This window comes from Epinephelus moara, chromosome 4 (genome assembly GCF_006386435.1).
Source record: "Epinephelus moara isolate mb chromosome 4, YSFRI_EMoa_1.0, whole genome shotgun sequence".
Taxonomy (NCBI): Eukaryota; Metazoa; Chordata; class Actinopteri; order Perciformes; family Serranidae; genus Epinephelus; species Epinephelus moara.
Window position 1 is genome coordinate 24,416,299 of NC_065509.1, and position 13,602 is coordinate 24,429,900.

At 41.3% G+C, this 13,602-nt stretch overlaps 1 protein-coding gene across 3 annotated transcripts in view; it reads left to right on the forward strand.

Annotated features, from left to right (window-relative positions):
- The window catches only part of klhl4 (kelch-like family member 4), a 56,432-nt gene that overhangs the window by 33,119 nt on the left and 9,711 nt on the right, over window positions 1–13,602 (forward strand). For all 3 annotated transcript variants that reach the window (XM_050043021.1, XM_050043022.1, XM_050043019.1), the window contains exons 5-9: window positions 462–674; window positions 4,515–4,701; window positions 5,101–5,325; window positions 9,086–9,248; window positions 12,982–13,194. In XM_050043021.1, the coding sequence (XP_049898978.1) occupies window positions 462–674; window positions 4,515–4,701; window positions 5,101–5,325; window positions 9,086–9,248; window positions 12,982–13,194 (1,001 nt within the window). The remainder of the gene's footprint in view (window positions 1–461; window positions 675–4,514; window positions 4,702–5,100; window positions 5,326–9,085; window positions 9,249–12,981; window positions 13,195–13,602) is intronic.

Below are 13,602 nucleotides of genomic sequence, written 5' to 3' on the forward strand. Positions count from 1 at the left end.
AATGCTGGTGTGCAGTGGCTCTCTGTTTCTCATTACAAGGATTATAGTGGTTTAATGGTGTCATGTACGATCGGCGGCAAAACTGTTGTATAAGCTTATCAAGAGGCTTTTTTGGGAGATGCTTTATGCCAGATTGATTTGTAGCCTGCTGTTGTTTGGATCATTTTATTTAGTGAGCTAATTGAAACAGATGACACTGTCATCTGTTCATTCAAAATTTGTAAGAAGTGAGAGTATTTCAGGGTGGATATCAGTTATGTAAGAGAACGTCCTTGGAGACCTCTAAATTGGCGTCCTCTGTCTATCTGCGCTCATTTTTCTTCACCTCTCTGTCCTTGTGCCATTTGGTCCTCATAGGTATAGAAGTATGAACACGCACACACTCACATCGCCGCACCGACTGACTCCTCGGCTAATGACTGATGATTATCTGCCTCCTACACGTCTCCTCTGTGTTCCAGGAACACTTTCTGGAGGTCATTCAGAACCAGGAGTTCCTGCTGCTCCCCACGGCGGAGATTGTTAAGCTGCTCTCCAGCGATGACATCAACGTCCCCGATGAGGAAACCATCTTCCAGGCTTTGATGATGTGGGTGCGGTACGACGTCCAGCATCGACAACAGGACCTCGGGGTGCTTCTGGCCTTCATCCGCCTGCCTCTGCTTCCTCCACAGGTGGGATATTGGGTGAAAGTTTGAGTGAGGGTGGTGGCTGGGGAAAAGGTTTGAGAGGGGTCGCACTGTCATGGGAAAGTGATGGAATTTTACAGTCTCATTTTCCAGGCCTGTGAAAGTCATGGAATCAGTAAAATCCTTGAAAGTACTGGAAAAGTCATGGAAATTTGTTGTGTGTGATGGAATTGTTACAGTTATCTTCTGATAATAATCTTTAACATAATGTAACTTTTTTTTGTAGGCTACCTGTTAACATGACATAGCTCTAATAATTGCCAAAATGTTTTGTTGACCATTACGTACATGTCTTCATTTTCTCCTGACGTTGCGTCTCTCCCTTCATGTGTGCCAGCCAACAAGAATCATGTTTGAATAGAGTTTGAATCTGATGCGTTTGAATTAGAGAAAAATGATGTTATGACAGTGTAGGGTCATGAAGTCCAAAGTTTCTGTACCTGTCTGTACCTTCATGCTATGCTCCACTACTGCTTTTGAATTAAATTGCAGGTTTGACACAGAGCCATAAGTAAGTGTCATAGAAATTTTACTCTGGGTCCTCAAAGAAATTTTGTCCATGACAATGTGTGGGAACCCTGAACTGTGCTTCTGCTTGAGTTTGTAGCTGAGACCTGAGCTGTCATGGTGCGGCATGTGTCATAACTGTCAACAGAAAGTGTCATTTATGACCTTTGCTACTGTCAGTCAGTCCAGGGTGCAATTTTCTGGATGTAAAATGCACTTTTCTGCAAATGTTTGCTTAATATTTATACAGGATTTTGGTCGTTTTTGTTAATAAAATGGCAGAAAAGAGTGAAAATGCACAATTTAAATAATAATATTGCACAGTGGAGTAGTGGTTAGCATTGACAACTCACAGCAAGAAGGTTCCTGGTTCGAACCCATGGTGTGGGAGCCCTTCTGTGCGGAGATTGCATGTTCTTCCTGTGTCAGCGTGGGTTTTTATCTGGGTACTCCGGCTTCCTCCCACAGTCCAAAGACATGCAGGTTAGTTGGTGACTCTTAACTGGGAATGTGAGCGTGAATGGTTGTCTGTCTCTATGTGTCAGCCCTGTGATAGTCTGGTGACCTGTCCAGGGTGTACCCTGCCTCTCACCCAATGTCAGCTTGGATAGGCTCCAGCCCCCCGCGACCCCCAAAGGGATAAGCGGTTATGGAAATGAAATGAAAATGATAATAATGCATTTTATTTATAGGTATCTTTTTAAAGCATTCAAGGACACCTTAGAAGACACAGTTATAAAAAACAAGCAGCAATGTATCAATGCATCATAAAATCTAACAATTCCTTAATATACCATAAAAGTTGATAAAATGACCAGACAAAAATCACAACTATAGATATTAGGTATGAAATCATCACCAGGGCAAGCCTCAGTATGTGTGCCACCATTAAAATCAGACCAATACACAAGCTTGAAAGGGTGTGTTTTCAGACAGGTTTTGAAAGTGGAAAGGGAGTCAAAATTGCATATGTCATGGGGAAGAGAGAGTTCCAGAGGCGAGGGGCAGAACGGCTGAAGGCTCTAGAAACCATGGTAGTCAATCCTGTAGATGTGAAGTGAGTTGGATTGCAGAAGAGGATCTAAGAGTACAGGAGGGTGTGTCGATATGAAAGAGTTCAGACAGGTACTGTAGGGAGGGGCTTGATTAGGAAGGCGAGAGGAAAGGTGAGAAGCAGAACCTTGAAATCGGTGTGATATTTAACACAAAGCCAGTGAAGCTGCTTTAGAACAGGAGTGGTATGATCTATGGAGGGGGTTCTAGTAATGACACAGGTGGCTGAATTCTGGACCAACTGGAGTTTATGAAGACACTTGAGAGGGAGACCAAAGAGGACAGAGTTGCATTAATCAATATGAGATGTAACCAAGAATGAACGAGGATAGAAGTACTCTGAGGTGTAAGTGATGGGCGAAGACAATTATAATGTCTTGTATTGTGTAAGCAACAGTCTAAGAACCAAAGATATTCAGTATGTCTTCATATAAGACAAAGGAAGGAAGCAAATCTTCACACTTGAGAGGCCGCAACCAGGCAATAATTAGCATTTTAGCTTGAAATTTGCTGCTTGTTTCAGTACCATACATGTATGGCACAAGAACCACACCGTTTACCTTCAGTCTTCCAACTGACCACTGAAAGACAATCAACTACTGCACTGTCAAAAATTACTTTATATATATGTTAGTGGCTGAAGACAAAACTCGCTCCTCTCAGTGATAAATCAAACTAACAGTACGACAGCTACACATGAGTTTTTATATGCATTGTCAGCCTGGTTATGTGTGAATTATTATTGTTTTAAACACAGCAGCTCATGTTTTATGAATGCTGTATTTCAGAGAAGACGCATCGGTTTACAACTGTGTCATGTCTGTCTAATTTACATAACATCAAACCCAGATAAGCAACTTTTGGCAGATCTGAAGCGTGAAAATATCTCCCTTTTTAAATCACGGCAGCTTTATCTTCACTGACAGGTTTCCAAAGCTAATTATGCACATGTGTATTTTATTTTTTATATTTGCATCTATTTATATTGGGTGAACAGATGCAGGGAAGAAAAGAACAACCCGCAACACAACACAACTGCAAACAACAATAAAGGGAATGTTTTTGTGAATAGAAATTATGTGGAAAATCTGATCTAATACACAAGTTATCTCGTGCATTGGTTGGGGAGATACTGCTGGCTGTGAGGCAAATAAACAACAGAAATGAATCACTGTATTTGTCAAAACCGGGACTGTATGTTGTAGAAACTGAAAGATGAGCAGAGTAGTGTCACTGACATTTCTTCCAGGCATAACAAGATCAATAGATATATACAAAACCTTCATTCACAAAAATAAAAAGTGTGTTGAAATGTTCAATAAAACAACACAAGAAATGTTCTCTTGGAAAAGCAACGGCGTCAAACTTCACTGTGGGCTAAATATAACATAGAGGTAAGACTCAATGGTGATTTTTCCAAACAGATGCAAAATCTGACTAATGTGGCTACATTGGTTTTATGAAAACGTTGATTTCCTACATTTAACATAAGCCATATGAAGTATCAGTAATATTTTGATTAAGGACTTGCTGTTACCACATCTAAAGATTTGTGTACGAGTTCATCTGTTATTTAAGATGCTCTTTCCTCTTAAATCAAATCATACTTAAGGTAGTCAAGGTAATTCTATATGTCATTTCAGATTAACAGGCATTTCACTGCATCTCTTCAGAGGCGATTTGTAAACAGACCGTAAATATTTGGCACTTGGGTTCTTTGCTGCTGCTCTCCCTGTCTCAGGCTTTCCATGTAGGCACATGGAAGGGTAGGGAGGTGTGCTCTCACCGCCTTAGGCTTTCCACATAGGCACATGGAAGGGCAGGGAGGTGTGCTCTCTCTGCCTTAGGATTTCCACATAGGCACATGGAAGGGCAGGGAGGTGTGCTCTCTCCGCCTTAGGCTTTCCGTGTAGGCACATGGAAGGGCAGGGAGGTGTGCTCTCTCCACCTTAGGCTTTCCGTGTAGGCACATGGAAGGGCAGGGAGGTATGCTCTCTCTGCCTTATGCTTTTCGTGTAGGCGCATGGAAGGACAGGGAGGTGTGCTCTCTCTGCTTTATGCTTTCCACATAGGTGTGTGGAAGAGGCTTTCTGCGTAGGCCCGAAAAAAGGCAGAGAGGCCCCAGAACAGAGCCATACCGCTAAATATAATACTGCAAATTGAAATAAAGTTTTCTTTGACTAAAGTGTTCCTGTCTGACATTACATTTCAAATATGCATTCTTTCTTACAGTGTGTTCTCCTAATGTGATTCCTTTAAATGTAGCTCCTTGCAGATCTGGAAAACAACAAGATGTTCTCCGATGATCTGGAGTGCCAAAAGCTGCTAATGGAGGCCATGAAGTACCATCTTCTGCCAGAGAGACGTCCCATGTTTCAGAGCCCAAGAACCAAACCTAGAAAGTCGACCGTGGGGGCGCTTTATGCTGTAGGAGGGATGGATGCCACCAAAGGTACAGCCCACAGGCAGTTATCAATACACAGCAATGTAATTTATTTTAAGTCCTCCTCCAATCAGATGTGTTTTTCATCTGTTTATATGCCTTAAAATTTCTGACCTTGACTATACTGACTTGTAACTGTGCAAAGTCACTAAAGGGTGCTTTCAGACCTAGACTTCGCTGCTTTGGTCCTAATCAGGGACTCATTTTGCTACAAAGTTGCATAATTGCCTAAACAGTAGATCTGCTTCCGGCTCCGCCTCAGTTTTTTTTTTGTTTTTTTTTTTTGTAATTTTTATGTGGGGAAACCATATCAAACAAAATATTAGTTACAGCACAGTGTTTTGACATACTTAAAAATGTGTCTGAAGGGGAACTTTAGATTGTAATATTTGTTGTCTGTGGTTTCAGGCTCCACCACCATAGAGAAGTACGACCTGCGGACCAACACTTGGGTCCAGGTTGGAATCATGAACGGACGCCGGCTGCAGTTTGGTGTCGCGGTGATAGACAACAAGCTGTATGTGGTCGGAGGCAGAGATGGACTCAAGACGTCCAACATGGTGGAGTGTTACAATCCTATCAATAAAGTGTGGTCCACCATGCCCCCCATGTCAACACACAGACACGGACTCGGTGAGTGTGTCTCTCCACTTGTTTCATTACAAAGACAGTGATACACTGACAGATTATCTAATAATATGGGCATAAAAACATTGCTTCAGTCATATAAGGACAGTGCTGCCATTCCAAAATATAAAGTTACTATTGACTTGACGTTCCGACAAAATCAAACATGTTTAATATTGTCTTAAGTTTGTATTGGCTCATGGGAAATAGTGAAGTTTGATAACGTGAATGTTGTCAACAACTTCAGCACCTAACAGCGAGCAGCAAACCTGGTAGACAGTAAACAAGGAGGGGAGGGAGGTGCAAGAATGTGAATAAGTCTCTGTTCTCCTGTTCTGTTGGAAAAAGAGGCGAAACTGGTGGAGTTGTGGAGTGAACAAGATCTGGTGTTTAATTTGGCATGTATCTGACCCACCAACCTACACTTATTTCACTGTTGACATATGACGCCTTGTATCTTGAGTTTTAGAGTTGGGTGTTTTGTGGACACATAAGGAATTGTGAATACATTGTAGCGTCCCTTAACAATGAGGCTACGAGACATGAACTTGTTTTGCTGGCTTTTTATTCCTTAACTTTAACACAAGCTATTGTGGGACCATAGCCAATGCCGAAACAACAAACTTGTCTGCTTTACAAGGTGTTCTCCGTATTAGCGGCTACTTCAACAACTCCCGCTCCTCGACTTACACATATACAACTAGCAGGTCTAACGACAACCCTCCCTCCTCAAGCCTCTGCCAATCACAGGTGGTATCTCACACAGATCACTGTCATAGGTGCTAGTGCTGACTGACGGGCGTCACAACATCTAAAAAAGACACACAACTTTGCTGGGAGTGACATGTTTGCTGACATTACAGAAAACTCAGTAACTGCCATAACGGAGCTTTCTTAACATTCTTAACAGTGACAGAATCCATACAGTTAACATCACATCACCCGGTCCGTTACAATACCATATTTCCTAAACAAAGTTTGGCGAAATATTCTCCACCAGGAGCAAGATCGAAAATAATCTCAAGAGGAATCTAGTTGTCGTTTTGGAAATAGTGACCCTGCAAAGATCCAATCCAAAAATCTTATAATCTGTGACTAAAAACTCACGTTGTCTTTACATGTGAGAGAATGTCAGGCTTTAGACTTTTAAAAGTATTTACAAAGTCTTCTAGTATGTAGTAGGCATAATGGTGGGTTAGTCTTCCAATTGCATTATCAATTAACGGATGATTAGTTTTGTCTATGTAGTGTGTCAAAATAAAACTTCTCAGAGCCCTATATAATCACAGTTTTATCTTCCTGTTGTTTAAAAACTAAAGATATTTAATTTATTATCATGTATGACATAGAAAATTATGAAATTCTGCCGTTTGAGAAACTGGAACCAGTGGATGTTTGGTATTTTTGCTTGATAAATGATTAAATCTAATTAATTATTACGAAGTCATTCATCATTCTGGTCCAATTTTTTCAGCTCTATATGTCATCAAAAAAATTATTTGTTACTCTACGCTACTCCGAAAGTCTCTTTGTCCAGCGACAGCATTATGTGTATTTTTCTTATTCTTGAATTCCTTCAAACTTCATGTGTTTACAGGACGTTGACAACAAAACACAATTCTGTCAGCCATTGCAAGGTTTAAGCTTTTAGCTCGCTCCGGCTACCTGGTGTTATGAAACACCAGAAACTGCAGGATGCATGCTCAGGAGGGTCACAGCTGGCGTGCTGTAAAAAAAAAAAAAAAAAAAAAAGGTACATTTCTTTTTGAGATAGACCTTTGATATTTTCCCATTCCCCTATCAAAGCTTGGCAGGCTGTGCTGGCCCTGCTCTTCCTTACCCTTCCCTGCCCAATAAATCTCATATCAGAAGCGTTTTGATTCACAGTTGAAACAGTTCTGGGTAACAGAACAGGGAGATCTTGTCAAAGAATTCAGCTCGCTCACCCAGTGTGGTCGGAGGTATCAGCCAGCCCAGGAGATCACACTGTACAGATTACCTGTGTTGTCTTTGATGTTTCCCGCAGCAAATATCTCTCGCTGCTTCGCTTGTGGCGTGCATATTTTGAGTCTGAATATATTTGAGCTTAGTGTCTACCAGCATCCCTGCCCAACCATTTCCTGCTGTGTGCATTATGGGTATAGGCGAGAAAAAGTATTTCTTTTTTATTACAAAGCCACCAGTCGGTAATAAAAGGAAGTCTCACTACGAGAATTGTTTCTGTCTGACAGTGTTTATGTCATTGGAGGTTCTCTCAGTGCGGTCTTGCCCTCATGTTCCCTCCAAATAATTGAACTCTCACCAAAGGAAATAAGGGTGGTAATATAAAAATCCATTGTGTTAAAACATCCTCGACATTGTTGCTGAGGAAAACCGCTTTCCTCTGTGACTTGGGAATGAGGAATAAGAGTGCAGCTCTATAGTCTTCCTGTTTTCTGAATAGATTCGGTCAGCTGTATGACTCACTCTGCCCACTTCTAAAATGAGAAACGTACCTCTGCCTGCTCCAAGAACTGTTGAAAGAAAACAGAGTTTGTTTTGGAAAAAGCACTTTATTTCATTTAGTATTCACGACCACTATAAACGAACACACATATTAGTATAAAATGAAGCATGAATACTTAATGGTACCACTGAAGGAATACTTCACTCCCAAAGTGTCCCTTTGTATAGCTACTCACCCCGTGTTACACTGAATTTGTCAGGAAATATTTTTTCTTTCAAATGCCTCGGGTGAAATAAGAATCCAAAAATGGAGAAAACCCTTGATGCACTGAATCCTTAGGTGACTGAATTTAACAACAAAACAATATCAAAACATCCATTTGTAAACTTTTACACAACTCCAATCTCCAATGGAACCCCCCCCCCCCCCCCCCCCCAATAATTTTACCTTGTTGAGCACCAGAGCTGCTGGTCTACCACTGCCTTGGTGAATCCGAACTAACCCTTTAAAACACTGAAGTCACACAATATTACAAACATACCAACCGATTAAGGCAGTGGCAGAGCAGCAGCTCCTGTGCTCAGTGAGGTGAAATTACTGGCTTTGAAGAGAGCATAGATAAGTTTAACTTATAGCTCAATTTCCTGTCAGAAAGGGCTTTCTGTTTGGGAAGTACTAAACATATGACCGGACAAATGAGACTTTAGCCCCGTTTCCACTGAGTAGTACAGTACGGTTCAGTTCACCTCACTTTTTTTCCATTTCAACTCTGAAAAGTTGTGGATGGTACCAATGGGACCGTTCCTTTCTGTCCCCATTTTTGGTCACCCCTCTGTTGGGGTACCTAGCACACAGATCTGGTATTAAACGGTGTCACATGCTGGACGGAGCAGTGAGTGACAACAACCCCGCCCACATTTAGGAGTACTGTTTCCGGTGGAAACGCTAGGTTCTAGGTACCATGTCTGAAGGGTTACGTTAGGTTCCAAATGTACCATACCGAAAGTGTTTGGTGGAAATGGGGCTCTAGATCATAATGTGTGAGTTGTGTGAGAGTTTGTAAACAGATGTGTTGATATAGTTTTGCTGTTCTTAAACACGGACCCCTATGACTTAAATTCATCAAGAATTTTCTTGATTTTTGGATTCTTCATACACTGTGCAGACATGCAAGAAAAACAAAATTTTCTTAACAAATATAGTGTTTCATGGGGTGAGTAACTGATACACAGATGGTCATTTGGGGGGTGAAGTATTCCTTTAATTTGATTCCTTTCTACTTTTCCGGGCAACACATATCTCCTGCTTCTATTTCTGTAGGTATCGCTGTGTTGGAGGGCCCCATGTATGCTGTGGGAGGCCACGACGGCTGGAGCTACCTCAACACAGTGGAACGCTGGGACCCTCAGGCCAGGCAGTGGAACTACGTGGCCAGCATGTCAACACCGCGGAGCACCATGGGAGTAACAGCACTGAATGGAAAGTAAGTCGCTTTATCGAACCTTCAGACCTACTGGCATTTGATTGCTAAAAATGTGCGACCTTACACTTATTCTGGTCTTTGAAATATCGTGGGGCCTGAGGCCGAGGTCACTGGCATCTGTGGAGCCACAACAGAAGCTGAGGAGGCAGACAAGTACAGGCAATACACAGTAAAACAGGAATGCTAGTGGTAGCGCATGGTTTTCAAAGGGCTATGTCCGCCTTAAAGCTTTTATACAAACAAATAAACTTTTTCATATTTGCTGAAACTGTCACTATATTCACAGAGCACCACAGTGCACTAAATGAGAAAATCATGCGCTCTATCATGGCCTTCAAGCATGTGAATGAAAACAATCAGTCAGAGCCGAGGAGTCTTTAAAGCAGCTGTCAGTCTTGTCAAGTACTGCTTGTTAATTGGGGTCAAACCAGGCAGCGCTGATTTACAAGGATTACACTTAAATTCATTCTTGGTCATTTTGAAAAAAGGGTTAGGGTTAAGGACAACATACTTTCATTTAAAATATAATGATAAAAAACGAACTTCTCAGGAAAGTCTTTAGCAATAAAAGGATTATATAATCTTTCCCAGTGTGCAAATGGGCCCTCCTCTTCGTGTTGTACACACCTTGATATCATGAAGTATTTTAGCAGCTCCATCAGTCTTTCCAAGTTTAAAGTCTTTATGATGGCAAGTTGCTGGTGCTCGATTAAGTATTTTGATAATAAATATCCATCCATCCATCCATCCATTTTCGTAACTGCTTATCCTGTTAGGGGTCGCGGGGGGCTGGAGCCTATCCCAGCTGACATTGGCTGAGAGGCAGGGTACACCCTGGACAGGTCACCAGACTATCACAGGGCTGACACATAGAGACAGACAACCATTCACACTCACATTCACAATTTAGAGTCACCAATTAACCTGCATGTCTTTGGACTGTGGGAGGAAGCTGGAGTACAAGGAGGAAATCCACACTAACACGGGGATTGTGCCTCCCTATAATAAATATCAATACACTAAATGTATATCTATATATTTATTTGTTACATTAATACTGGTATCGGATCGGTACTTAGTATCGGCTGAAACCCAAAGTCCAGGTATTGGTTTGGGACTGAAAAGTGTTGGATCAGTGCATCCATAGTTAAAATTATCGTTACCAACGGTACGATGGTGCAGTGGTTAGCATTGTCACCTCACAGCGAGAGGGTTCCTGGTTCGAACCTGGGGTGGGGGAGCCCTTCTGTGTGGAGTTTGCATGGGGTGCTCTGGCTTCCTCCCACAGTCCAAAGACATGCAGGTTAATCGGTGGTGACTCTAAATTGTCCGTAGGTGTGAATGTGAGTGTGAATGGTTGTCTGTCTTTATGTGTCAGCCCTGTGATAGTCTGGTGACCTGTCCAGGGTGTACACTGCCTCTCGCCCAATGTCAGTTGGGATAGGCTCCAGCCCCCCTGTGACCCCTAACAGGATAAGCGGTTATGGAAAATGAATGAAATTATAACCCCCTTCCCTGTCACAAAACAGTTTTTGAATATTGCCAAGAAATGAATTATTTCTGGCTTTAAACATGATTATTGTTGTTTTAAAATTGACCAGATCTAAAAATTTCAATGCACGTGACTTCAAAAACGGTGTGTTCCTGTGTGCTGTCCTGATTGTTCCCTTTTGAAGGATGTGTAATGGCTGTAAGTTGCTTTTGTAAGTGTTGCCCCAAACCTTCACACAGTAATTCAAATATGGTGGTACAAGTGATGAATACAGAGTGTGCAGTGATTTATGGTCCAGTATGTGTTTTGTTTTCCCCAGAACTGCGATGCTCTTTGCCAGCTTTGTTCTTACATAATTGATCTGAGGTTGCCAGCAGATTTTGTCGTCTAAAATCACACCCAGAAATCTTGTTTCATAGACTCTTTTCTCACTAACATTATCATTAACATCTGTACTTCTGTGTCTGTACTGAGGTTTCCAAACAACATAAATTAAGTTTTGTTCATATTTAAAGACAGTTTATTTATGCTTAACTATTGTTTGAATGTTCTCATTGCTGTCGTGACCTCCTCCAAAAGCTGCTACAGATTTTCCCCAGAGCAAAGAGCATTGGAGTCATCTGCGAATAAAAGAAATTGTTATTTTCTGGACACCATACATATATCATTTATGTACAAAATAAACAGTTATGGACCTAATACTGACCCCTGTGGGACGCCAACCCATATAACTTTTTACCCAGTCCAATGCAACCCCTCTCATATCATATCTTTCCAGTTTTTGGGGGAATATGTCATGGTTTATGGTGTCAAATCCTTTTTGAAAATCTATAAAAACCCCTACTACATAATTCTTGTTATCAGTACAACTAGTAATTTATTCTATTAAGTCTGTTAATGCTATTGATGTTGATCTATTTGCTCTAAACCTGAACTGACTGATACTTTTCAATGAAATGATCCAACCTCCTAATAAACAGGTTTTCTAATATTTTAGAGAACTGGCAGAATAATGATATAGGCCTGTAGTTGGTAAAATGTTGTTTGTCCCTGGCCTTATATAATGGAATAACTTCTAATTTTTTGCGGTAATGTACTGCTTTAACACTAGTATCGGATCAGTACTTGGTATCCGCTGATATCCAAAGTTCAGGTATTGGTATTAGGACTGAAAAATATTGCATCAGTGCATCCATAATTAAAATTAGCATTACCCTTGGTGATGATAATTAGATTTTTAAAAAGGGATTCTTTGTTAAGCAAGTCTAACACAAAATCACCTTGTTTATAGGCTTAAAGTTTGAACATCGTGCCTGCATTTATAAGCCATCTGTTGTTTTCATGCAAAAATAATGTGACTTTGACAAAAAGCTGAGGCAGAATTTATGTTCCTGTCCACCATTAAATATTCTGAGGGCTGATTTGCAAACGGTACTGAAATGAATAAACATTAAGAAATTCCAAAATTTGCTTTGGAAAACGGTCAGCAGTAATGTAATACGTAATTTGGAATAGAGCGTGCAATAACACAGGCATGGTTATATAACTCTCGGTGCACTGGTCCAGGAAAAGCTGAAGTGCAGCATTAGTGCAGTGATAGTTTGACAACATTATACTTGTTGAATGCAGAATCGACCTTTGTGGCGTGTGTTAGAAAAACTCGTGCAGTAGTCAGCAGCTCACAGCAGAGACTGTTATAATCAGTGTGGTAATTTATACAGACTAATCTAGACTCTATAAAAGCAAAACGCTTTGTGTATTTGTATGTATTAAATGCCTTACAACACTGCTTGAAAGTAAATTAAGCAAAGAACAGACTGGCTCTTAGCCTAATTTAAATATGTTTGTGTGCCGAAGGAGAGAAGAGGCTGCTGCTTGGCTCCATCCAGTATTCAGTGTTAGTCGATGCTGAGTTATTTCTGCTGCATCTAGGTCAAAAATAGACAACAAGGAAACTGTTTCCCTAGCCTCTACTTTTTTGCTGTCGGGCCTGTGAGCTACAAGCACTTAAAACACTGATGTGATCTTTCTGGGAGAGAACACTCTCAAGGAAAGGGCCTTTGAAAAATGCAATCCACTGCTCACTGCTCTATCTTACAGAATCTGTCATATTATCACTGTTCTGTCGTTACTTCCACAAACATCTGACAGCTGATGTGAGCTGCTCCCCCCTGATCCTCCAGCACTGTACGCACATGTCAGATGTTTCAGATCTTGAACCCGCTTTGTTTAATTTCTCAGATTGTTTGCAGTGGGTGGTCGAGACGGCAGCTCGTGCCTGAGGTCGATGGAGTGCTTCGATCCGCACACCAACAAGTGGAGCATGTGTGCTCCCATGGCCAAAAGGCGAGGAGGTGTGGGTGTGGCGACGTACAACAACTTCCTGTATGCTGTAGGTGGACACGACGCCCCCGCATCCAACCACTGTTCTAGACTCTCCGATTGTGTTGAAAGGTCGGTAAACGCTTATTCTCTGGGATAAAAAACACACAAAAATGTTACGTAAGTGGTTTGGGATTGCAGCTGTGGGTGGGGACGACACTTTTGGAACAAAAGGGAGGCAAACTGCTCTTAATCCACACCCTGTTCCTGCATTTTGAGACATGTCTGTATTGTACTACTGATACTTAATAGAAGAGATCATAGTTTCCACACATGGTTTTATTTGATAGTATCTGGCACCATCTGGTGGCGGTAATATCTGCCTGAATCTGAAGCTGGTGTGACTCACAGTAGAGCACCTTCAGCTGGAACTCACTGCTAAGAACACCTAGTCCCATTTTTAATCACAGATTACACCTAATTTTTATGTGCTTCCTGTTATTTGTGTATTTAAAGAAAAATCTGATGCTGCTACCACCT